A 24,838-nucleotide genomic window follows, 5' to 3' on the forward strand; every position below is an offset into this window, starting at 1 on the left:
AATAATAAAAACTAATAAACGAAATAAAAACCTGCGACTGCTGAGTGTGAACATATAAGATGTACATAAGAGTAACCGATTTTTTTATAAACACAAATCATAATAAATGTACCTTAGATACTCTAAATTACTTTTTAAAGTAGACATTACATTACAAAAGGAAATATTATCATTTATGCTCGTTTTAACGCTGCTAGACAATAAGAAAACTCCACACATTGTAATTTTTGTCATCCTATATTTATTATATTAAAAAAGAAAAGTATATAATTATATAATAATCGTCATTTAACCCAGAATTATATGCATATACATACATATATTGAATGTCTTATCAATATTACGTGAATGCCGTATTCGATATGTATCGTTTCGATCCGTTCGTTCGTTCGCTCTTACGTATGTAGGTATGTCTCTCTTATGTGCTTACACACATGTGAAATTGTCCAGTTCACCTGAGCCTTTCGTTACGATGTTTATGATTACATATGTATGTTTTACGTAATCGTTAGTGTTTAAGGTTTGTCCCACGAGATGATGATCGAGTCTTCCCGAATTCCAGACGCCGGATATTTCGCATTTAGTAAAGCTGTGATGTGTGGCATAGTTGGTAATATTTCCTTCCTAAAATGACCAATTGGTGTTGTATGGATTAAAAAGGAGAACTTCTGTTTAGCAAATAATATATATAATGTATATATACATATATATATATATATGTTAAAATGAATGAAAAACATTGTAATTCACGGTTCCCTTCTTTGACCGTCATCACACTTTTAAAATTATTGTTTCTTTCATGGAAGAAAAGCGTATGATTTACATAAATGTGAATATTTTAATTATATGATGAATGTTGATAATTAATCAATGTGATTTAAAAATGTAAAAAATACAAATAAATTTTACATTTAAACCGATGTGCTGTTTGAACTTTTACTATTCATACTCCCCATTTTCCTGACTCTTCATAAACATACTAATCACTAGAGATAGGCTAATCGTCAGGGCTCTTTTTTATTTTGAGCACTGATGGAATGATTTTTTTTAAATGGTACCATTACGGGTTTTACCCCAAGGCGACACCTATGGCCAAATTCGTGCATACATTTATACTTGATATAAATTTATAACATTATCATGATAAACTTGATATTATATTGAAATAATGTTGACAAACTAGGGGGTCTACCTCGTTCCATCAATTTGCAATATCTCAAGACTCGTTTTCCCAACTTTTTCGGTGTATTTCGTCGTCGATTTTGAAACATATATATGTCACTGTGAAAATATATTCAGTGAAATCATAACCAGTTAAATTTTCAGGGTTGGTTTTATTCATTCGAGATTAGATTGTTAGGGTTGGTATTATTTAAGCGTTAGGATAGGTTAGGTTAAGTAAGGGTTGGCCTTATTCATTTAAGATTGAGTTATTAGGGTTAAATTTATAGAGTTAAACGTTGTAAATTCATTGTTCGATACATTTTCACTGCTTGAATTAGTGAAAATCAAACATATACAAAACTGTTTTACATAGCGAAATACTAATTTCACGAGATAAACATTTAGTATTAAAAAAATATAATAAGAATTAATTTAAAAACGTTTTTTTAAATATTTTAAAAATCTATGAATGATCAGAATATGTTTCGTATATTAAAGATATTGCATACATGTAAACAAAAAACACATTGTATACAATATACAAGCACATGTTTAAGCAGAAATAAAGTTGAGAAAACGAGTCTCGAGATATTGCAAGTGAGTAGGTTGCCGATTTGTTAGGAACTGTTTCAACAATGAAATCAGATAAATTGGCAAACTCTGATAGGAAACGATCGACCCGTAGCACACGTATATACATACAAGAACTGGCCAGCAACACCGGTCCAGGGATTGAACCGATGACTCCTCAGTTTATAGCATTATACGCTTACCACTGGGCTATGTTACCGTTATTTTACAATTGCCCTTTCGAGACACCTATCTCTACCTATACTTATCACAATGGGCGGCTCGTCTTTGAGGGCAACCGGGGTTCTGCCCCACACACATTAATCCTAACCAAAAAAAAGAAAACAAATTTTGAATATTGCTTGTAAGAGTCAAGAAGTGTTTATTTATCCCATATTAAGTTTAATTTTTTTTTGGAAAAAGAATAAATATGTAGGGGGTGGAGGGCGACTAAAGCCTCCTTGTGCCCCACCTGTTTTAAAAATCACGAGCCGCCCCTGCTTATCACTAAGGGATGGATACTCATTAGGACAAAATGCTCTTGGGGCGTTTCGGCTATTCACTTTGTAGAAAAGTTTATTTTTTACTCCTTTGCTTTCAACAGTGTTGGAACGTGTATTGTTTGGGATTGCCCTAATGACTATCCATAGTCTACTTATCACATATATGAGGAAAATGACAACACAACAAAGTGATATACATAGTAAAAGATTATGAATTTTATTATAAATGCATAAATATAAAATATGATAATACTAATACTGATATAAAATTTATACAACTTATTACTTATTATATGCAATGTGAATTTTTGTTGTTTCAATTACTATCGTGTACTTTATGTATGTGTAATAAAATAAATTATGAATCTACGATTGTACACAATATGTAATAATAATCATATAAAAGAAAGTCTAATAACAACATTATTATAATAATATTACTTGTGAACTATTTATTATATTAATTTTGTAATATATTTTACAAAATGGATTAACATCTGCTTAAAATACGCCTAGAATAATTATTACTAAATAAATGCACTAAAATAAATTGCCGAAACATGGAATTTTTTGAAATTGTCGATATAATGTCTGATGATGATGATGAACGAGAACGACCTTCGGTTACAATAATAGTATTACTCAGAAAAATTTTATTAACGGATGTATTTATGTATAAAATAAACGACAATTTTTTTTTTGTTCGTATTATATCATTATTTTCGAGTCACTATTATTACAACCGGTAATGATGATTATAAATTAAAATTATAAATATACTACATTAACAATTACGCATTACGAAAATAAGACAAGAAAAGGCTTGAAATTCAGCAAAATATTATTATTCTTCATAGCAATAATCAGTCAAAACGAATTTTTCTTCTACTAAGGAGTGCAGCTATAAATAATTTCAATATCCTTTATCAATAACAATTGACACATTTTGAAAAAATACATATAATCGTATAAAAAGGATCTAAATTTCAACTAGCCATCGTAAAGCATGCCGAATATACACTTAAATCGTATATTCAATTCAATAAAATTTTTACATTAATAAAAAGTAATTAAATAAACCCAATAAATATTTTACAAAGTCAATAGTGTTGTACTTATGGATGGGTCATAGCCTGTTCTTGCTTGTAAACGGCATTGTAAGCGTTCCGTATCAGGGCGTACGGGAAACAAGACTCGAGCAGGTCCATGGTGAGGAACGGTGATTCCTGAACGATCAAATCGAGAAGCAGATAAACCGACTCGCGATTTCGCGTAGCCTCTTTATCAGCTTCTTGACCGAGTCTCAACAGAGACGACGAGGTCAACGCCAAGAACTCTTTCATCCGATCCTCGATATCGCCCTGACCGCAAATTGTGAACAAAGCACCGAATACATTATTTATCGCTAAAGCCATGCAATGACTGTTGTTCGCGTGACCTTCTAATGACGCTTTGAAGAAAGAGCTTTCATTTCGAGCCAAACGAGGGATCGAAACGGCAACGAACACCATCAAAAGACATACAATCAGATGCTCTTCGTCATCGTCGGCTTTGTGCTGCCGCAGAGCATTCGCCAGAGTTGGATCGACCTTACACGGCAAACCCGCAGCCGAGGACATTTCAGATATGACTCTCATCGGATCGCCACTCGGCAAATGATGCTGGAAATCTTTAATGGAACTTATCAAGAACGGAATGCGCTGTTCCAAGACGTCTAACAAAGCCTCTTGGGCGATTTCTCTAAAGCTTAAAATAACACCGACGATGGTCATCCTTTGTAAAACATTGTCTACGTATTGCAGTCGTTTGAACTGTTCTTTCATAACTTCCGGCTTGTCGAAGCTCGTTCTCAGCATTTGCAAGACGTCTTTATTGCTTATGACATGCTTTTTCAACTCTAAAACTTGACTGGTGATGTGCCACATCAGTGTTTCATTCAGGTGTTTCATCCCGTACGGTCCGATCAATTCGGCCAAAGCTCGAAGTTCGTTCAAATCTGAAAACTCTTCGGCGTTGAACGGAATAGTACCTTCGGCAGTCAAACTGACGAAAGCTTTTTGATTCATCGAGAAGCAAATATTTCCGGCGCTGACACGCCTCAACAATATTTCCGAATACCACGTCGTATATAAAGATGTGATGGTTTTTTCTCCGTGGCTATCGACGCTTTGCGTCTGCTGAAGCAAGGCATTGTTGAACACTCGGGTTATGTCGATGTGTACGTAGTTTTCTACCGTCTGCAGAACGTTCATGTACGCGCGTACGCTTACGAGCAATTCAGTCGGCTTGGCTATCTCGCTTGTATCCTGATTGAACATGACCATAACGACCAGCGCTTTCGAAAACCTCGTTTCTAAATGCTGATGCAGATACTCTCTAGGAGCGAACGTATATTCCCAAACATTAACTGTAGTGCAATAATTGATTGCGAAACACAATTCAGTGAGTGCCATATGTAATTTATCCATAGTAGTCAATTCCTCGCGAGTTTTTCTAAAGCTCTCCGATCCCGGTTTCATGACTTCAATAGCATTCTTCTTGTTCTTGTCTTTCTTCTTGCGATTCACCAACTGTGCAATCGTTTGAGCGCAATGCTTCGGCAGCAGCTTATCACTCATCTTACACTGTTCGTCGCATATCGTCGTTATTATATTTTTAGCCTCCTTGGCCATTTCCTCCAGGAACATATTGACAACGGATAAACTGCGCTCTCGAATGTGGTGTCGCTCTTCCGGGCAGAGTTCATGCGTGCAATTTTGAAAGTGGCTACAAATCAACGGGAACGCTATGATGTAACGGTTCTGGGCGGGGAACTCCAGGCACATGTGGAACTGATCGTCAAATATTTTACTATAAAAACAAAAAATTGATAAATCGGACGTCTCTACCATGATTTCATCCAAATTATCGACCATCTTTGTATGAAAGACCATCTTGTCAATGAGTTGGGCCATCTCGCGGTTGTCAGCGATGACCAACGCCGTTCTAGCTATGGAAGTGTACGCTTGGAATCTGAACCAATCGAGGCGGAACGCTCTAAAGTCGAACATCTCATTGTCTTCCACTTGCTTCACGCTCAGACTTGCAGCCGTATTGCACAAAGAAGATAAGATAATACCTTCATCTTCGGGTAGTACTTGAAAGTTTTGTATCAAAATGTTAAGAGCGATAGCGTCATGTCCTGATAAGTATTGTATATAGTAGCGTTGCATAACTTGACTGTACTTCCGCACCAAAGCCCTCAATTCTTCCATGTGAAACAGCAACTCTGGCAATTGCCTGTCTACTAAATCTTCCGTCGATTTTCCTTTAGCTTTCTGCAAAGGCGGGTTGTCGTTGTGACGCAGTAGCCAAAACACTTCATCTCTAGCATAGCACAATCCCATGAATATCAATAGAGCTTTTGGTCCTAGTAAACCAGGTTGATCAGTTAAAATTAAACCCAACTCTTTTAAAGCAGTACGAAGAAACTTTCTACGTTCCCGATGCTTATAACCTGCCTTCTGTACGGCATGATTATAACAATCTTTGACTTCGGAAATTTTTTTACTGTAGCCTTTAATACCATCGAAGAATCCTTGAATGTACGAATGAATATAGATTACCTCGTCACGGAACAATGCAACGACCCATCCCGATTCTAAAGCACCCACCCACATCTTATTCGCCTGTTCGTTCTGCAGCACATGATTGCACAACATAAATCCGAATATAATCCATCGCTCCATTGCCTCCAACGATAGATAATCACACGACATTGTATTCGTCTCGGCAGCCTTCAATATCTGACTAGGGTTTCCGACCAAACTCAACTTTTGATCTGATCTCCAAGCATCGGCGGTTAAATTCCTTCCTGGATATATATGCGCGAGGGACATCAGCGCGTTGATCAAAGTCTTTTGATGTATTCCAAATTCTTCGGTCAATTTTTTCATAGGCACATCGTAATCCATAATCAACTGGCCTAATTTCGGAAAGCTTGAATCAATCTGATTGTGGACCATTTCATATGCGGCGTTGAACAATCCGAGTACCGGTTTTCGATCTTCGACTCTAGAAAGCAAAATCATCAAAGATACGTATGTGGTGACTAAATCTAAATAATTTTTAGTCAACTCGAAATTCAACGTAATATCGAGATGAGCCTGACAAGCGTCAACTATATTTAACAATTCGCAAACGTTATCTTTAAAATCTAACAAGTCGACAAAAGTATAATAGTATAGAGAGAGTGACTTAATTATTTCATTTTTTATATTAGCGATGGCTTGGAGTCCTTTTATGTCAACGGTGGGAAACTTTCTGATGATAAATTTAATAGACGACTCTAGCGTCTTATCTGAAAGAAAGGCCGGTTTCGATTTTGGATCTCCGCACGCTTTTTTAATGTTGTATATTCTAGTCAGCATTCCAACACCGCGGTCGTTCAAGATGACGAGCTTTTCGGCCAGCTTCTGCTGGGATGGACTCATCGGACGAGACATCTTGGTGTTGTGTGGTGGATTTTCAACGCATCTGAAAACAGTCGTCCCAATCTATGTCATAACTACATATCCACTAATCAAGTGTCAAATCATGTAAATTGAAGACACTTATCTGATGCATGTAAGTGATTGTTTTTCTAGATGGAATTATAGATATTAGGGGTTACCTGAAAACTATAAAACGTCACAATCGACGTATAAAGGCGAGGGTTTGGAGTCCGATGAGGTGAAGTTCAAGGAAGCACAGCAAGGCTGACGGCGGGGCGCGGCCGCCCGCTACGTCCTGTCAGAGCCGCTTGTCGGTTAGCTTAGCCGGTTGCCTTTTCAGCCAGCTGCTCTAATCTCAATTTATTTCATCTGTAATGTTATATTTTTTAGCCTAGAAGTTCCAAGTTCTATTAAGAGTCTTAATTTTTTACATTGTTCGGTGATTATTCCGCAAAAAGTGATTAAAATCTCAATCACGTAACATCGTAAAATCTCAATCACGTACTCGAGTGCCAGATGTTTCGCGATCGAGATTTCAGTGACTTGCGCGAGATCGCTATTCTGGAATAATCCGTTTGCCAAATAATTATGGTGAGTGTGTAGGAATCTCGACATCGTCACCGCCATCAAAACATCTACTGCAACGGAGAATACATTTCTCACGCTCAACCATTGACGTCATCTCAAGACGAAAGAACACCTGCATCCATAAAACTAAATCGAGTGGAACGGCGCCAAACATTCGAGAAACGTCCACCCTAATCGACAAAACCACATTCCTCGCACACATAAACACCATCTGCGACGAGTCACGTGATGCCCAAAAACAATATAAAAGGAGGTCCACCCCAAACAACTTCAGTCGACCCACAGCAACAAGCGTCGACACACAGCAGCAGACCAGTCGACCCACAGCAACAAGAGTCGACACACAGCAGCGGACCAGCCGAACGAGCCAGCAACACACTGCCGTATCCAGAGACCTTCTGAACATAGCCGAATGCCGAGCCAGCAACACTCTACCGTATCCAGAGACCTGCTGAACATAGCCGAATGCCGAGCCAGCAACACACTGCCATATCCAGAGACATCTGAACATAGCCGGATCCAGAGCAACGACACATTGCAGATCCAGCGGCCCGCACGACACCAAGTCAACAGCCAATAGCCGTCTCGAGAACACTACGATTCCAGCCGCTTCAACAACATATTTATACACTTGTATATTCAAACAATAAAGTACCTTATTCAAACAAACAGCAGTATTAACTACTAAAACACAGACGAACTCGTCTATAATACATGGCGGACTGGTGGTGAAGAACACCTTCACAACTACATAGATCAGTCCCCATAAGTGCATTAATTTTTTCAATCTTCCTTGGTCCTGAGAAATTTGAGTAATTTTTCCCAAAAAAATATTTCTAAATACTTCATTTAATTTAAACGAACAATCAAGAATGTGTACACATTTATTAAAAATTTAATTCGTCTCCTTGAATGCTCTTATAAAATTCTACACAAGGCTGGTTAAAATCATACTTGTGATTAGCAAATATTTTTAAGGTTTCAACATTTTTAAGTTTTATCACTGGTCCATGTATTGTACATCAAAGTAAAAAAATTCTTCGGCAGGTGCATTTCTTCTTGATTAACGGAAACAACATTCGACTGATATGCTCATATTTTGTAGGAGACATCATTTTGGCCGGAGAGTGTATATTTATTTATTTATTAGATAAAAAAAAGTTCTATTACAGAAAAAGACATGTACTGGTTTTATCTTACAACTTACCAGGACTTAAATTATTTTATGTAGATTCGTGATTCATTCATAAATGAAAAAAATATTTATAATAAAATACAAACAGAATATAATAATTTTACAATTATTTTTGATATTTTTTCTTTTTACAGTTCATCACCCTTCAAAATGTGCGACCCTTAGACACTGTTTTTCTTGCTCATACCAATGGGACATCTTTGAAGAGTAGTAAATGGAAATTTTTTAATTTCAATTAGATTATGGCTGTATTTATCTGTGGTGCGTCCACAGCAGCACAGCACAGCCGCATCGGCGCGGCTTGCGCGACCTGTCAATTCGGTAGCTGTTCGCAAGTCGAGGAACGGGGATTCCCCGTAAAAAGCGGCCAAGATGCCGCGTATTATGATAAAGGGGGGCGTCTGGAGGAACACTGAGGTAAAATTATACAACTTGTAATACGTTAACCACAATATTTCTACCTGTCACATTCACCGACAGTTTAACCTCACTTTTCATATACTCTGGTATTGTCATGAAAGTATGCCAACTAATTTAACCTAATTATTATTACAGGATGAAATTCTCAAAGCGGCTGTTATGAAATATGGTAAAAACCAGTGGTCTCGTATCGCTTCACTTTTGCATCGTAAGTCAGCAAAACAATGCAAAGCTCGCTGGTATGAATGGCTTGATCCGAGTATCAAAAAGACAGAATGGTCCAGAGAAGAAGATGAAAAGTTGTTGCATCTTGCAAAACTCATGCCGACCCAGTGGAGAACTATCGCTCCGATTATCGGAAGGACTGCAGCGCAGTGTCTCGAGAGATATGAATATCTTTTGTAAGCGAATTCATTTATACTATATATTTGTATCTTAAGAACACTGTTATAATAATGCTTATTATAGGGATCAAGCGCAAAAGAAAGAAGAAGGAGATGACATGAATGATGATCCGCGCAAGCTTAAACCAGGTGAAATCGATCCAAATCCAGAAACCAAACCAGCTCGACCTGATCCTAAAGACATGGATGAAGACGGTACTTTATTGGTTTTTAATTGATGTATTTCATTGAAAACAAACCTGCTCTACTATGTACAATTTTGATTCCAGAGCTTGAAATGTTATCGGAAGCTCGTGCTAGGCTTGCTAACACTCAAGGCAAAAAGGCTAAAAGAAAAGCTCGAGAAAAGCAATTGGAAGAAGCTAGACGATTAGCTGCGCTTCAAAAGCGGCGTGAACTTAGTGCTGCCGGAATTATGGTATCAATGAGGTAGTAATGCAAGTTCGTATGGATACAAATATTTGATGAACTCTTTTATAATTGTTTGTAACTTTTAGGCATAAAAGGAAGCGAGGCCTAAATTATAATGCTGAAATACCATTTGAAAAACGGCCAGCTTTGGGTTTCTACGATACATCTAACGAAATCGTCGATCCTATGGCTCCAGATTTCTCTAAATTACGCCAACAACAACTTGATGGAGAATTGAAATCAGAAAAGGAAGAGGTATTTCACTTGTTTTGAAAGTAAATATAATCTTTCCGAAGTATATACTGAATCATTTTAAATAAAAATTGTAGAGAGAGCGTCGAAAAGACAAACAAAAACTGAAGCAGCGTAAAGAAAATGACATTCCTGAATCTATGCTATCAGGTGACCTGCCTGCTAGGAAACGGAGCAAATTGGTTCTACCAGAACCACAAATATCAGATCAAGTTCGTCTTTTTATTGTAAAATACGTATGTAATTTACATCGGTAAAATATCAAATCATTTATTTTTGTTAGGAACTTCAACAAGTGGTAAAATTGGGTCGTGCCAGTGAAGTCGCTAGAGAAGTTGCTGCTGAGAGTGCAGGAGGAGATAACACAGCAACTGATAGTCTACTTGCTGATTATGCTATTACTCCACAACACGCTACTGCAGCAAGAACACCAGCTCCGCAAACTGATAGGTATTTATTTATTTGCATATATGTATTGAATTTAAAAAAATCTTTTATTTTATAATATAAAAATTATATTGTTTCGTAGGGTTTTGCAAGAAGCTCAAAATATGATGGCTTTAACTCACGTCGACACTCCACTCAAGGGTGGCTTAAATACTCCATTATACAATCCAGATTTCGGTGGTTCTTTACCGCAGTCTCAAGCTATCGCCACGCCAAATACTGTTCTCGCTACACCATTTAGGTCTGTATTCTATCTATTTGATTTCTTTATCGTTCTTTAGTATAAGTTTGACTTAAATATTAAGTAAATTTTTAGATCTGTGAGAAGCGAAATATCGACGCCTGGTAGTTTCGGTACACCCGCTGGACAAAGTCAAAATGGACCGGTAATATATTTCATTGCTTTGTGACACGTATGTTTATCGATTAGTGAAATTTTGTAATAAATTCTATCATCATAGGGTTTCACACCTGGTTTGAGAGATAAACTAAACATTAATCCCGAAGAAAGGTTGGCTTTGGGTGATACTCCACAGCAAGTTCATCACTATCAGAAACAGGTTTGTTTATATGCATGAATGAAAATAATATTTAAATAGATACCTGTCAGGAATAGTTGTTTTGATTTGTGAAATTTTAGTTAAAGGCATCGTTGAGAGCTGGATTGTTATCGTTGCCGACGCCTCGTAATGATTATGAAATCGTCGTTCCTGATAATGAAACAGAAGAAAACACTGATGATATGCAAACAAGTAGCATTGAAGATCAAGCTGATATTGATATGCGACGAGAAAAACAGTTGGAAGAAGAAAGTATGTAAAATTAGTTTTATTTCATTCATGTTATTGATTTCAAGGTATGTAATTTTGTTTTATTCTTTTTAGGAGCTGCTGCTTTTGCTCGTCGATCTCTGGTCGTTCAACGGTCACTACCTCGTCCTGCCGACATAAACATGTCTGTGCTTCGATCTCGTGCTGACAGTGGTCCGTTAACAGATTTACAAAAGGCTGAAGAGCTTATTAAAAGAGAGATGTTAACCATGTTGCATTTTGATTCTTTGAAAAATCCTATAACAGGTATGTAAAAATTTTTGTTTTATTTGATAATTCAAGAAAAAATAATATTTTCACCAATTAAATTTTTTTTTTTAACTATTTAGGTATATTAGACAAAAAACGTCAAGCAAACCAACAAGCCTCGCACTTGGCGTATTTAGAACAGTGGCCATATGATGATTTTGTACCGGAACAGTTGCAAGACGCAGATGCTTTATTAAAGAAAGAAATGGATATCGTGAAACAGGGAATGGCTCACGGTGATCTCAGTATTGATGCTTACTCCCAAGTCTGGGAAGAATGCTTGGCTCAGGTACGATCAGATTTTTTTTATTGCAATTGCATTTATTCAATATGCATTGTAAAAATAATTAACTGTTGCAATAGGTTCTGTTTTTGCCGGGACAAAATCGATACACGAGAGCGAACTTGGCCAGCAAAAAAGACAGGTTGGAATCTGCCGAAAAGCGATTGGAGCAGAATCGCAGCCATATGGCCAAAGAAGCCAAGAGATGTTCAAAAATGGAAAAGAAGCTTAGAGTCTTAACGGGTGGTTATCAGAATCGAGCGCAAGCGCTGATTAAGCAATATCAGGAACTGAACGATCAGCATGAACAGGCTCATTTAGAGTTGAGCACGTTCAAGTTTTTGGCCGAACAAGAGAAGGCAGCCATTCCAAGAAGAATCGAGGTAAATAAACACTCAACATGTATAGGAATTTTGTTGATACAGATGGAATTTAAAACATTATTTATATTACAGTCGCTGACAGAAGACGTCGCCAGGCAGACGGAGCGTGAAAAACAATTGCAAAGAAGATTCGCCGAACTCCAATCTGAATTGGAGGTGTATAAGAAGAAAGTAATTTAGGAATCGTATTGTAAAATAACGTATGTGCCACATTATATTGGTTCGTTTGTATAATTGTATTGTTTCATATAATAAAAAGACTTAAGTTCGCTATAAATCGCTTACGTAGAATTTTACGATTTTTAATATAAAAAAAATATGAACTTTTCATTTAATTATATATAATAAATAGCATTAAAGAATTGATGTCACATTCAAAACAAGGTTAGAAAAATTGTACAATATTCACCAAATTTAAATATTGCTTTATTAGACAATGTATAATTTCTAACTGTATAAATAAATTATAACATCTTTCACATGATTTTGATATTTACGATAATTTCATATTGTTACAATATATATGTATGTATAATCAATCCAGAGAATGATTTATTTATAAACTAAAATAACACCTTAAACAACAAACAACAATTTAATATACATATCACAGCATCATCAATCGAAACTAATGGTAAAAAAAATCACACAAAAGCACTGCTTTCGTCAGAGCTAGAATCGCTATTTATTCTCATCTTAGCCCGTTTATTTTTATTCTGATTCACCGGACTGTCCTCGCTAGTATGGCTCTTATTGAGTTCGCTGTTAGACGATCCACAATCGTCACTATACTCTTGCTGATATACCCTTCGTCGTTTCCGCTTCTTCAGTATGGCCTCGGCTATTTCCAACTCGGACAGGTCTTGCGCTTGTGTCAGGAGTTGTTCGTTGCCGACGCAGAAAGAGTCCTGAGCATTCAAGTAAGGTTAAATTTTACACAATACAATACATAGTAACACAATGAAACATACCAATTCGTATGAAGCGTCTTGATCTGGATCGGCTTGGGAAAACACGTTGGCGTTGATCTTGGGAAGTTGCGGTATTTTGAATTTACCATTCAAAGGACTTCTGAAATGCATTTTATTGGTTCAATTTTCGTTTTGAATGTATTGTTGCATAGGGGTGGGTTCAGGATCCAAATGAAAGGTCAAAGTCGCTTCAAAGCATTTATTTAACGATTCAGGAGGTCCACACGTAACTACCGCTCGCTCCAGAATAATCTGCTCTACCGTGTGTACCTCCTTATAAAGGACAAGTTTCTCATCACAGCTTCCCCGATCCATTAATGTGTGTATTGTGTAGGCACGTTCGCCCCGGTTCTGAGAATTCTAGCGGGCAATTACTGAGTCCCGTTTAGCCTAATCCGGGGGTCTATTGTTCACACCTGAATGCACTTAGACAGCGGTTACTCTCTCCCGTGTTACCACGTTACAGTATTTATATTTATTTATTATACATATACATATATATACCAGGAAGACCTAACAGGTAAGCCCCAATGCGATTTCCTGGCCAATTACAAACAATGCAGCATTTTTATTACGTAAGTCGCTAAATTATGAGACACTGAAAAACTCCAAATTAACGAGACATCTATGAATTTTAAACTAGTACATAAATTTTATTGTACATAAGTCATATTCAAATAGTGGTGACATAGTCAGAAGGAAGATTTTTAGCAAATTTTAATGGAGGAACCGTTTCAACAATGAAATCAGAAAAATTGGCAAACTCTGATAGGAAACGATCGACTGGGAGTCATAAATATCCAAGTATGACTAGCAACATTACGGATAATATACTCATAATAAATTCTTTTCAATCGAGGTCAACTCACGGGATCGAACCCGGTGACCTCACAGTGCTAGGCAAAAGTCCAACCACGAAGCCATGCTGCTGGCTATTATTACTATGTATATATTGTTTTGGGGTCTGGGTCACTGCATCGAACGTCGAAAGATCGAAAAGATGGGGATTCGTTTTCGATCTTTCGACGTTCAATGCAGTGACGGCCACCGATTGTTTGGTTGATGCAATGATATATGTACTTACTTGACGGATTGTAAATACTTGGCTCTCATGTCGATGGATTCGTTGAGGTCTGCATTTTCATCACAGATGAAACTGCCTAAAGTAGTATTGGAGCCTTCGCTGTCGTGTTCGCTGCTTCCACCTTCATAAGAATCGTCGGATAGTATAGCCTCGTAGTCGATGAATTCGCACAATTTTTTCTTTTTCTGAAGTTTCAAATGCATTTATTAATCACTAGATTGAATTATTCCAAGTAATATTAGATTTATACTTACTTTTTTGGCTTTGTTTTTATTTACTTCCGTATTACGTTTCTTTTCAAATATGGGCTTCCGAGGAGATTTTGTGAAAAAATCATCATCACTATCTTCGGAATTCTTATACAGTTCCAAAGAGCTATTTGAACGATTCACGTTGTGTTTCATCATCGTCGTTTTAGATTTTCTAGCGAATGCACTCAGTTGATGAATACTATTGACAGTGTGGTTACTAGAAGACTGCACTAGATTCACTTGCACTTGTTCATTATCATCAGGACATACATTTTCTTTTGAACTAAACGAAAAATCTGAGCCTAAACTTAGCGAATAATCTAATTTTTCTTTAATTGATTTGTGTTTATTATCTGAAGTAGTATTTTTAAATGTATTTACGGAACTGGGAAAAAATGGTGAAGCTTCATCCGAATTGAATACAATTCTATTTAACAGTGATGGAGAAGCCGTTTCTGAACGCAATACCGTTGAATTAGTTTTAATATCATTGCTATTGTTAAAAGGTTCTAAATCATTGTCAACATTTCGAATCTCATTAGAAGATTTAATGTCGAGTGAGTCATCTGAACTTTCGGAACTAGCAAGGATGACTATATTTGGTTTCAATTGACTGAGCGTCTTTTTAGTTTTGAACATCTTTGGTTTAGCAACCTGAGAACAAAGTATAATTGAATGACTACTTTCATTACCATCATCACTTTTTGACATATCTAGATCAGTTTTGTCTTTATTATTAATCATGTTGATGGCTTGTGTTATAGATAATAGCGTAGACTCGTTGCAATCATTGAACGTTTGATTTAGATTCCTTTTAGGAGTGTGTAAAGAAAGATTTATGTTTGATTGAATATTAAATTTGGTATCGTTCAAACGTAAGCGCAAATCGTCATCACCGTTGAGGATTTTCGGTATAAGAGCGGCATTAGACATTCTCGATTTTCTATCGCGTTGAGTCATGATAATCGGTGAAGTCGAATCTTGCTCAATATTTATATTCCTATCCAAAATTGGAGATTTGATTGAAGAAATTTTTGATTCGTTTGTGGATTCGTCGAACGAATTGCTCGCAAATATGTCTTCAACACCACCGAGGCCGAAAAATTCCAATGGATTTTTAGTATCATTGAGCAGACTGCTACGTTTTAATTCCATATTACATTCAAGATTGGCATTTTTAGGACTGTTAGTATCACTAAATGCAAAATTAGACTCGTCGAAAATACCGTCTACATCAATGACATTAAAATTGTCTCTTTTAGTGCTGTCGTTATTTTGACAGTTTTTTTGGGCATCAAGTGAAGTATCATTGATTTCACAGTGAAAACTATGATCGTCAAAATTAACATTGTGTTCGGCAATGTCGAATTGATCCATATCAAAATCTTCAATGCCGCTGTTGTCCGATTTTGGAGATAGCACTAATGATACGTCAATTTTCATATCTACCGATGAATTAAGATTTAAACTACTAAGACATAAACTATCGTCAAGTTTGTAGTTGGGTAATATAGCCGACGATAAATTGGAGGCTTTAGCTTTTATCAATGTTAATTCTGGAAAAGTATATTCCATTACACTGTCTAGTTTAGATTTGCCAATATCTAGCTCAACCATAAGATCTACCAGGCTAAATGGAATGTTTTCCAATTTTAGATGATCATTTATCGATTCTTGAGTACTAGTATCGATGCCGCACTCGTTTAAAATTTCATCTAATCTATCTTTAAATAGAGTTTCTTCTTTATTATTAGCTCTATTGATTTTTCTGAACAGTTGCCGGATGTCATTATTGTTTTTAGGTTTCTGGGAAGCGTTTACTTTTTCCCGTTTCTTTGGTGCTATAATTTTCTTTGCGTTTGGCACAGTGTTAATTTCAAAATCTAAATTCGGTGGACATATATCTGAAAAGAAAGAGCAATGGTTGATTATATTATATACTGTGTAGTCACATATTTTAAAAATTACACTGAGCAACCAAAAATCACGTTTTTTTCTTACCGAAGCCGAGACTTATCAATCAAAGTTTGACCCACTAAATTCGAATATGACAATGATTTTTGTTGCCTTCTTCTCGTTTATGAGATATAATGTTTTAAAAAAGCGCAATTTTTACAGATTTAAAAATATACAGCAATAAAAAATTATAATCAATAGAAAAACATCTGACTATGGATTCCAATAATCACTTTTGGCACAGCAATACTAGATTTTGAGTTAAAAACTGCAAAAGTCAAAAATCTGTAAAAATTGTGCATTTTTGAAAAGCTTATATCTCATAAACAAGAAGAAGCCAACAAAAACCATTGTCTTATTCAAGTGGCTCAAACTTAGTATAGATTAAGTGTCTAGTCCGGTAATTATTTCTGTTGCTCAGTGTTATCAATATAAATAATTGAATGTATTACTGGCATCGCAAGTAGACTGAATATCAAATCTTTTCGAATCGGCAAATTGAAGCAATTTAGTAAAAATTTCACTATTCACAGAATGACCCATTTCGCACGTATTCTGTAAAATTCGTTGCCATTCTGTGCGTTTTGATAAGAGATTTCCTGGATTTTCAATTGATATATCGACATTTGCCGAGTTTAAGAAATCCACTTTAAAATACGTTATAATGTTTATTAAAATATATATGTATATGAAAACGCATCTGATTAAAAATAAAAAAGAAACTGATGATACCTTTAGATGTATCGAAACAATCTAATTCTTTAACGAAATATTTTGACATATTAAAACTTTCACCATAAGTAGAAAGAAACTCTTCTTTCGATATAAGAGCCGGTTTGATTTCAACATTATTTTCATTTTTTGTTTTACCGAATATATCCTTCAATTTAGATTGAACCTGAAATATTTAATTGTATTATAAATTTATATGCAATTTTTTTAATACATTGATTAACAATGCTTTACCTTTTTAGATTGATTCCCTTTTTCAACTACCTGTTTCTTTTGTACTGTTATGAACATTTTTTGACATACTGGTTTTATATTTTGAGGGATCATTCTTGGATTGCCTGTATATAAGCACTTTTGAATTTCTTTACTATGAAGTATTCTTTTGTTTAAATTATCCCTTTCATACATGCAATCTCGCAATGTCTACAATGGATAAAACAATAAAATAAAATATGAATTTTACAGATACATATGTATAATACATTTCAAACAAATTACTTGATGTTCTTTTCCTTCGGTGACTAGAATTACAACACGACCATTCCTTTCCCTGCCAGTTCTTCCACATCTATAAAGAATATCATATCATAAATGTTACAATAAACAAATCCAAGTACATACATAAGTAGCGTATTTCCGAACCTTTGGACTAATCGTACGGGTGATTTATTTGAAATATCAAAACAAATAATCAAATCGACATTGCCGACGTCCAATCCTTCTTCGCCGACACACGTTGATATTAAAACATTGCAAACACCTTCCCTAAACAGCTGCATCACTTTCAATTGCTGCTTTTGTGAAAATGGTTTTAAATTAGAATCTTTTCCACCTGAAATAATATCGCAGAACGTTTAAAATAACAATTTTTAATACAAAAACAATCAATGCAATTTAAACATACCTGAGCCGGCACCTTGACCGATGAACATGTTCGGTTTTATCAACGGTCTACATTGCAAAAGTAAACAATGCACCAAGTTGACACTTTCCCTATACTCACAAAATACTAAAAAAATAATATAAAGCATTATTTTGTTGTATCTGAATACAATATAATATAAAATAAGTGCAAACAAACTGATAGCTTTTGTCTCTTGGCCTTTGTACTTGGCTGTGTTGAAATGTTCCAACATAATACTCTTCAAATGATCAAATTTGGGATGGCCAAATATTAAATTTTCTTTTATCTAAAATTTTATAAATTAAAATAAAATAAAACAATAGGATATGACTTAAATAATTTTAACGGTTTTCCCGCGGCCGTCTTCTATGGAAGCTTTGAGCGACAAGTCTGTAGCGCGGCTGTCTTCCATAGAATTTCTGAACTTTGCACGGGATTTTGAGGCTTATATGCGCCTATTTCAACTGTTTTAAGGTTCAAAATTGGTTGAATATATTACTGAGTTAAATTCCATCTATAAATTTGCTAAAAAAGGAATATAGCCAGCAGCATAGCTCGGTCGTTAAGCTTCTGCTTAGCGTCAAGAAGGTGCCGGGTTCAATCCCCGAATGAAAATGAATTTTTCAGAGTATGCTGTTGGTCAGACCTGGATTTGTGACTCCAGGTTGATCGTTTCCTATCAGAGTTTGCCAATTTTCTCTGATTTCATTGTTGAAACGGTTCCCGGAAAAAAAAATTGGCTAAAAATCCTTCCTACCTACTATGTCACCACTATTTAAAGTTTGATTGATGTACAATTCATAGATGTCTCGTTAATTTGCGAGTTTTTCAGTGTCTCGCAATTCAACGACTTGTAATAAAAATGCTGCATTTGTATTTGTAATTGGCCAGGAAGGGGCATTGGGATTTTCCTGGTATATATGTAAAATAAAAAATATATACCAGTCAAAATATTAGTTTTTTGTGGAACCATAATGAAACCTCGTTTATGTGACGTCACGTCTTCATACAATTATGAAGAATGATTATTTGACAATTAATCAAGAACTACGAGATATATTATGTATTTTATTGTTTAAAATAATACTTTATGTGTTAATTAACATATCTGGTTTCTTGAGTAAATATTAAAATCTGTATTTAAGGTCGAAAACTCGATTGCCAAATTCGCGAAAAAGGTGCCGCGCCGCGTACAGGGCTTGTTCGCTATATTTATTGCCGCGGGTAAAGGGTTAATATTATATATATGTTTATACTTCCGGTATGGTGCCATCGGGTAAAGTGCTTCTGTCTATAGACATCGGATTGACTCCCAAATCGTCCCTCAATCGTTCCAAAAAATATACAAGTCGATCATCTTTTCCGACCCACGTTTTATCCGTATGTTCGTCGAAAAAATTCAAAAACACACGAGCACCGTGACGCGTCAATAATTCTAATGCATGGTACAATGTTATAACCATTGTAAAATCTAACATTATAAATTTGTGTTGGGGATGTCTAAAAAAACAAAAAAAAAATTAAGTACAAATTAAAAAAGTAAAAAAAAAATCATTTGTGAACCTACCTTAGACTTTTTTCTTTAGTTTGATATTCTTTAAACAGCATTATTATTCTTCCTTTAGAAAGAGCACCAATATTACCCGTCAAAACTTTACATTGTACTAAACGTCTAGTATAAATATCTAAAATCTAATCGATAAGTATAAATATCAATAATTCTTTGCATTAAAAATGGAATAATACAAAAACTTCCAACCTCTATAAATTGATTTCTAACAGCATTGAGATCATTTCCAAGTGGCACTACTACAGTTTGTATATTTCTAGAATGGCTATACATAGCAACGTCTATACATTCTTCAGTACGCAGTTCTAAATGTGATATTTTTAAATTTTGGACAACCTTAAAACAAATAATGTAAATAAAAGCCAGAAAATAATACTTGGAATGAAAAAATCATAACAATAACAATTTTACATGTATAACGTCTTCAACTTTACTTCCTGGAGTGGCAGAAAGTGCTAAAATTCTATACAACTTGTGTTCTTTAATGGCGAGCAATTCAACTAATTGGCAATAAGAGTGTCGGCCTTTGGCTCGGTGAGCTTCGTCTATCACAAGACACCTGACAAGTTCACCAGGACAAGATCCAGATTCTAAATCGTTCTGTACCACTTGTGGTGTAGCAAAAATAACTCTCTTCTGTTTCCAAGCTATCTTTCTCGCCGCAACTGGCATAGTACCTAAAACAATTCAAATATGTTCATAAAACATTCCAAAAACAATTTAATAAGGTCAATTCAACGAGGTGTACCAGTCATTTCAATTGTATCTTCAGGAGGAATGGCCATTATATTATAACAAGCGTCGATCTGTTGTGCTACTAGCGGACGGGTTGGTGCAACAAATATGATTTTGCCCATTGGATACCATCTGTAGTAATTGCACATTACGACTGCGGCTATGAAAGTCTTACCCAGCCCGGTCGGTAAGCTAACCTAATTGAAGGAATGATTTGTTAGAATCATTGGATAGGTTAATTTACAGTACATACTATCAGAATAGAACAAACCAAAGTATTTTTAAATAGAGAGGTTTTGACGATGTTGAACTGATAATCTCTGACAGAATAGTTTGTAGGGTATATCCAAGTGTTTCCATTGTTTTTGTCGAAGCCCACAAATTCTTCATCGCAACAGAGGGCGCTGAAAAAACGTAAATCGACTTATTTTAAATAAAACATTGTATGTAAGTGATAAATTGCGGTTTAATTTAATCTATTTTAGAGTCATGGACAATTCAAACCGAACTGTCAAAATTGAAACTTATTAAAAAGTTCACTAGTTAGTTAAAAGTCAAGAATACAGAATTAAATGGGTGTTATTGGGAATTATATTGTTTTAATAAATCTTTTAAATGTTTTTGTGAACCTAATATCAAGCAATGAAGCCTCAAGAAATGCAGCATCGTCTGCATCATCCATGACGGCCCGCAACAACACTTCAATAAAATGTTGACAGCTGAACACGTTTTGGCCTAAGAACCAACTACGCGGTTCGGTGATTACTAGTCAAATGTGAACCGGTCACAGGACAACCGGTCACTCTAGATCGGTCACATGTGATCACCCGTCACACTAAAACTGGTCACGAGAAAACTGGTCACACCCAAAAATTGGTCACACCCGAAAATTAGTCACGAAAATATATGGGTCTACGTCACGGGCCCGAATGTGAAACGCCCGAAAACGCAAATATCGGAAGGCAAAGATCGAAAATCGAAAGATCTTAACACTTTGGTGGACACGACTGCAATTGCAGTCATTTTTTTGTATGCTCGTGGGACACGAATGCAATTGCAGTCGTCACATAAAACTTGTTTATTGCGCCGGACTAGCCATACAATGCATAGGCGCCGTCCACACACACGGTATTTACCGGCGATATTTACGATATTTTCCATAACCAGTTCCTAAATAGCAGCCACAGGTTGCAATATGGGAACTGGATACGCCGGTAAATACCGTGTGTGTGGACGGTGCCATAGAGGCACGCGTGACAATTATGTAGTTTGTAAGCTTGTATAAACTTGCAACAATTACGTCCCCCCACAAACACACACTTTTGTCACTTGTTGTCATTTTGATTTCGATGTGCGTGCGTGCGTGCTTTCATGCGTGCGTGCGTCCATCCGTGCGTGTGTGCGTGTGTACGTGCGTGCGTCCTTCCGTGCGTGTGTGCGTGCGTGCATCCGTGCGTGCGTGCGTGTGTATTTGCGTGCATCCGTCCATCCGTGCGTGCGTGCGTGCGTGATACGATTTCGATGTGTGTGTGTACATGCATGCGTGCAATTTTGATTTCGATGTGTGCGTGTGAGTTCGCGCGTGCGTGTGATTTCAATGTGTGTGTGTGTGCGTGCGTGCGATTTTGATTTCGATGTGTGTGTGTGCGTGCGTGCGTGCGATTTCGATTTCGATTTCAATGTGTGCGTGCGTGCGTGCGTGCGTGCGTGCGTGTGTCCGTGTGTGCGTACGGTGTTACGCGCACAAAATTTCAATCGCGACAGCTGGCTCACGGGCATTACCGAATGTGCCGATACTGGTGGTATCAGTATTTGACCGAAAACAAACCTTTGGAACTACCGGTACTACAAACTAAACAAATGCTTTTGAAAATCCGCAGATTTGTCAAAATAACTGTTTTGAGCTGTTGTCGCGTGAGTGAAATTTCGTGCGCGTAACACCGTTTGTCGCGAAACCGTGAGCCAGTTGTCGCGAAACCGTTTATAACGGACCGTCCACTTGTTTTTTTTATATATGTATGTACATATACATGTTTACTGCGCCCGACAAGTCTGTGCTTACAGGCGCGAGTGAAAAGTAAGTTGGTATGCCTACACATCACAACAGTGTATTTCATTTGTTTTTCACAATAGTGTTTTTCAGTTGTTTTTCACGACAATACATACGATTTTTTGTATAAATTAGATAGTTAGAACAACTGCTTTTGATTATTATTACTTTTACTACTAGTTGATGTTTATAATATGTATGTATGTACAGTCGATGTATCGCAAAAATCAAATTATTCATCAAAATTAATTTATCTTATTTAGAAATTAGAAATTAAAAATACGAAGTTGTACGCCCCCCACTTCCCATGCTGAAATCAAACATCAAATCAAATACGATATGACCACGATCACCAAGCACGACCATTCGCAACGGCGACCGGCGGCCTTCTGGCGAAGTAGAAACGACTATAAGCGATATACGATAATTGTGGGTTTTAGTGATGGTTTATCTATGTTTTAAATGTTCATGAAATGCATCGATAATTGGTGTCCCACGCGAGGCGCAAGTAATTTTGAAGTGTCCACGAAAGCGTTAAGTCGAAAGATATAAAAGGGTGCATAGTAAACGGTACATACTCATTTAATTTGCGCGAGCAGGATACAACAGGAACAAGAGGAACAAGCTTTTCCTCCCGTATTCTGCGCGCGTACATTAATACGGGCGGAAAAGCCTGTTCCTCTTGTTCCTGTTGTATCCTGCTCGCGCAAATTAAGTGAGTATGTACCGTTTACCATGCACCTTTTTTTTATCTTTGAACTTAAGATCTTTCGATTTTCGATCTTTGCCTTCCGATTGTAAGATCACCAATTTAGTAGTCGGCGGACATCAGTGTAAGACAGGTAGTGCTGGCTGCGGCGAAGTTGCGACGTTCGTTGAGGGGGTCACCAGTTATAGAACAGGGGTCACCAGTGTAAGACAGGGAAGGTATGTTGACCGTATCCCGGTCTAACGAAACACGTGTTGTGTAGTTTGAAAGAGGATCGTTTATTTTTGTTCAATTGGTACAATGGTTATTGTATGTACGAAGAGGTTTCTTCGGAGAAGTGATCTGTATGAACTCCAGAGGCTCACTCTGCCGGTGGAGGTTGCTGCGTTGCTTTATAAACGTTTTGGGTTGAAGTGTGTCGTGTGCACATCTTTTGTTCTTGGTACTCGCGAGCGTGGTTTTATGGGTTCATACGCCTGGACGTAGTTCGTGGTTTTTATGGGTTCAGTGTGTTCTTCCTTTGTTTCCCAGATACGTGTATAGAAACACGTGTCGACCTTTTGACGAGGCGAGCGTGTGCCATGCGTTAATGACTTTCCTGGATATGTGTCGCAGTGACCTGATGAGATCATTTCAGTTGTACTATATGCCTACACGATATTTGCGTTTTCGGGCGTTTCACTTTTGGGCCCGTGAGGGAGACCGATAATATTGTGGCGGCTCGCTTATACGACATGGTCGAGTTTGGTTGCCTTCCTGCGAGTGGGGACCAACTCGGCTGGGTTCGGAGAGCCACTACTAACTCTGCCTTCGGCTGTCATAAATAAAACACGTGCATTAACATGCCAGTCGTCTCATTCGTTCATCCCCCATAATATATACGAGTGGCATGCGGTGAAATGATCTCTCTTTAGCCTTGTTTAATGTGCGCACGCAGAATACAGGAAGAAAAGCATGTTCCTGTTGTATCCTGCTCGCGCAAATTAAGTAAGTATGTACGAGGGGGGGGAAGAGACCCTTTTTTTATCTTTCGATTTTCGATCTTTGCCTTCCGATATTTGCATTTTCGGGCGTTTCACTTTCGGTCCCGTGAGATAGACCCATCGTTACTACGTACATAGGTAAAGTAAAAATACAGTTTTGTGTAAAATACTCCAATTTTCCCAAAGTTTCCGTTTTTTTCCCGTTCGTTCAAAATTACCATTTTTGGCCATCTCTAGTCACTAGTAGAATAGCATTTGGTGAATTGATTTCGGTGAATAGCATTCGAACAATTTACATGTTTCCAGTGTACACGCGCCATCTATTGTGCAATTAAAACACTGCTCTGTTTCCGGTTTTGCACATACATAGATATAGAGTACTATGGTTTTGCGCGTCCTATTGTCTCGGGAATAATCGGAAGCCCTGGCCACAACTTCCCATTGGACTAGTCTGTTTCTTGGTTCTGATGGAGTGCCGACTTTGTCTCTGCTCCGCTCCAGCAGGCTCCTTCGTCTCCATCCATGACGACCCTCATCCACCTCGTTTGGCGCAGCTCATTTGGACCTGCTGTCAACTGCGTGTCAGTCACCTTACACTTAAACCATTGCTATTATTAATTCGCTAGTCCTCGTAATCGTCAATACCTTTCTCATTTGTAGGTTAGGAAAGATGACCAGCTGCCAGATACGATATGCCTTTCGTGTGTCAACAATCTGGAATT

General features: G+C 36.9%; 3 protein-coding genes across 3 annotated transcripts; 1 reads left to right on the forward strand and 2 right to left on the reverse strand.

The window, feature by feature from the left end:
• Positions 1-2,809: 2,809 nt before the first annotated feature.
• Hem (Nck associated protein 1 Hem) lies at positions 2,810-7,026 on the reverse strand. The gene is made up of 2 exons (XM_077432245.1): positions 6,889-7,026; positions 2,810-6,752 (listed from the first exon to the last, which is right to left on the reverse strand). The coding sequence occupies exon 2, from the start codon at positions 6,719-6,721 to the stop codon at positions 3,353-3,355; it is 3,369 nt and encodes a 1,122-aa protein (XP_077288371.1). The 5' UTR covers positions 6,722-6,752; positions 6,889-7,026; the 3' UTR covers positions 2,810-3,352.
• A 1,714-nt stretch (positions 7,027-8,740) lies between these two features.
• On the forward strand, positions 8,741-12,708 carry Cdc5 (cell division cycle protein 21). The gene is made up of 15 exons (XM_077433809.1): positions 8,741-8,909; positions 9,048-9,313; positions 9,381-9,511; positions 9,586-9,745; positions 9,814-9,982; positions 10,057-10,191; positions 10,263-10,429; positions 10,509-10,667; positions 10,743-10,812; positions 10,888-10,986; positions 11,067-11,238; positions 11,311-11,502; positions 11,586-11,794; positions 11,869-12,171; positions 12,244-12,708. The coding sequence occupies exons 1-15, from the start codon at positions 8,865-8,867 to the stop codon at positions 12,349-12,351; spliced, it is 2,385 nt and encodes a 794-aa protein (XP_077289935.1). The 5' UTR covers positions 8,741-8,864; the 3' UTR covers positions 12,352-12,708.
• On the reverse strand, positions 12,563-21,203 carry Fancm (FA complementation group M). The gene is made up of 18 exons (XM_077433808.1): positions 21,004-21,203; positions 20,646-20,778; positions 20,388-20,571; positions 20,051-20,316; positions 19,829-19,975; positions 19,637-19,761; positions 19,326-19,569; positions 18,247-18,355; positions 18,070-18,174; positions 17,808-17,997; positions 17,664-17,733; positions 17,400-17,588; positions 17,166-17,331; positions 16,886-17,080; positions 14,481-16,381; positions 14,227-14,411; positions 13,143-13,242; positions 12,563-13,079 (listed from the first exon to the last, which is right to left on the reverse strand). The coding sequence occupies exons 1-18, from the start codon at positions 21,054-21,056 to the stop codon at positions 12,816-12,818; spliced, it is 4,626 nt and encodes a 1,541-aa protein (XP_077289934.1). The 5' UTR covers positions 21,057-21,203; the 3' UTR covers positions 12,563-12,815.
• Positions 21,204-24,838: the final 3,635 nt, after the last annotated feature.

The sequence above is a fragment of the Arctopsyche grandis genome, chromosome 6 (genome assembly GCF_051622035.1).
Source record: "Arctopsyche grandis isolate Sample6627 chromosome 6, ASM5162203v2, whole genome shotgun sequence".
NCBI classification, from domain to species: domain Eukaryota; kingdom Metazoa; phylum Arthropoda; class Insecta; order Trichoptera; family Hydropsychidae; genus Arctopsyche; species Arctopsyche grandis.

What these genes read in the sequence shown, in the direction of transcription:
- Hem (XM_077432245.1), bottom strand. Translation starts at nt 6,721, where the DNA reads ATGTCTCGTCCGATGAGTCCATCCCAGCAGAAGCTGGCCGAAAAGCTC.
- Cdc5 (XM_077433809.1), top strand. Translation starts at nt 8,865, where the DNA reads ATGCCGCGTATTATGATAAAGGGGGGCGTCTGGAGGAACACTGAG. An exon ending in TGAAATCAGAAAAGGAAGAG is followed by an intron (nt 9,983 to 10,056) that starts GTATTTCACTTG and finishes TAAAAATTGTAG; the next exon opens with AGAGAGCGTCGAAAAGACAA. An exon ending in CCAGCTCCGCAAACTGATAG is followed by an intron (nt 10,430 to 10,508) that starts GTATTTATTTAT and finishes ATTGTTTCGTAG; the next exon opens with GGTTTTGCAAGAAGCTCAAA.
- Fancm (XM_077433808.1), bottom strand. Translation starts at nt 21,056, where the DNA reads ATGGATGATGCAGACGATGCTGCATTTCTTGAGGCTTCATTGCTTGAT. An exon ending in AAGTTGAAGACGTTATACAT is followed by an intron (nt 19,976 to 20,050) that starts GTAAAATTGTTA and finishes ATTTGTTTTAAG; the next exon opens with GTTGTCCAAAATTTAAAAAT. An exon ending in CCGATGGCACCATACCGGAA is followed by an intron (nt 18,356 to 19,325) that starts GTATAAACATAT and finishes ATAAAATTTTAG; the next exon opens with ATAAAAGAAAATTTAATATT.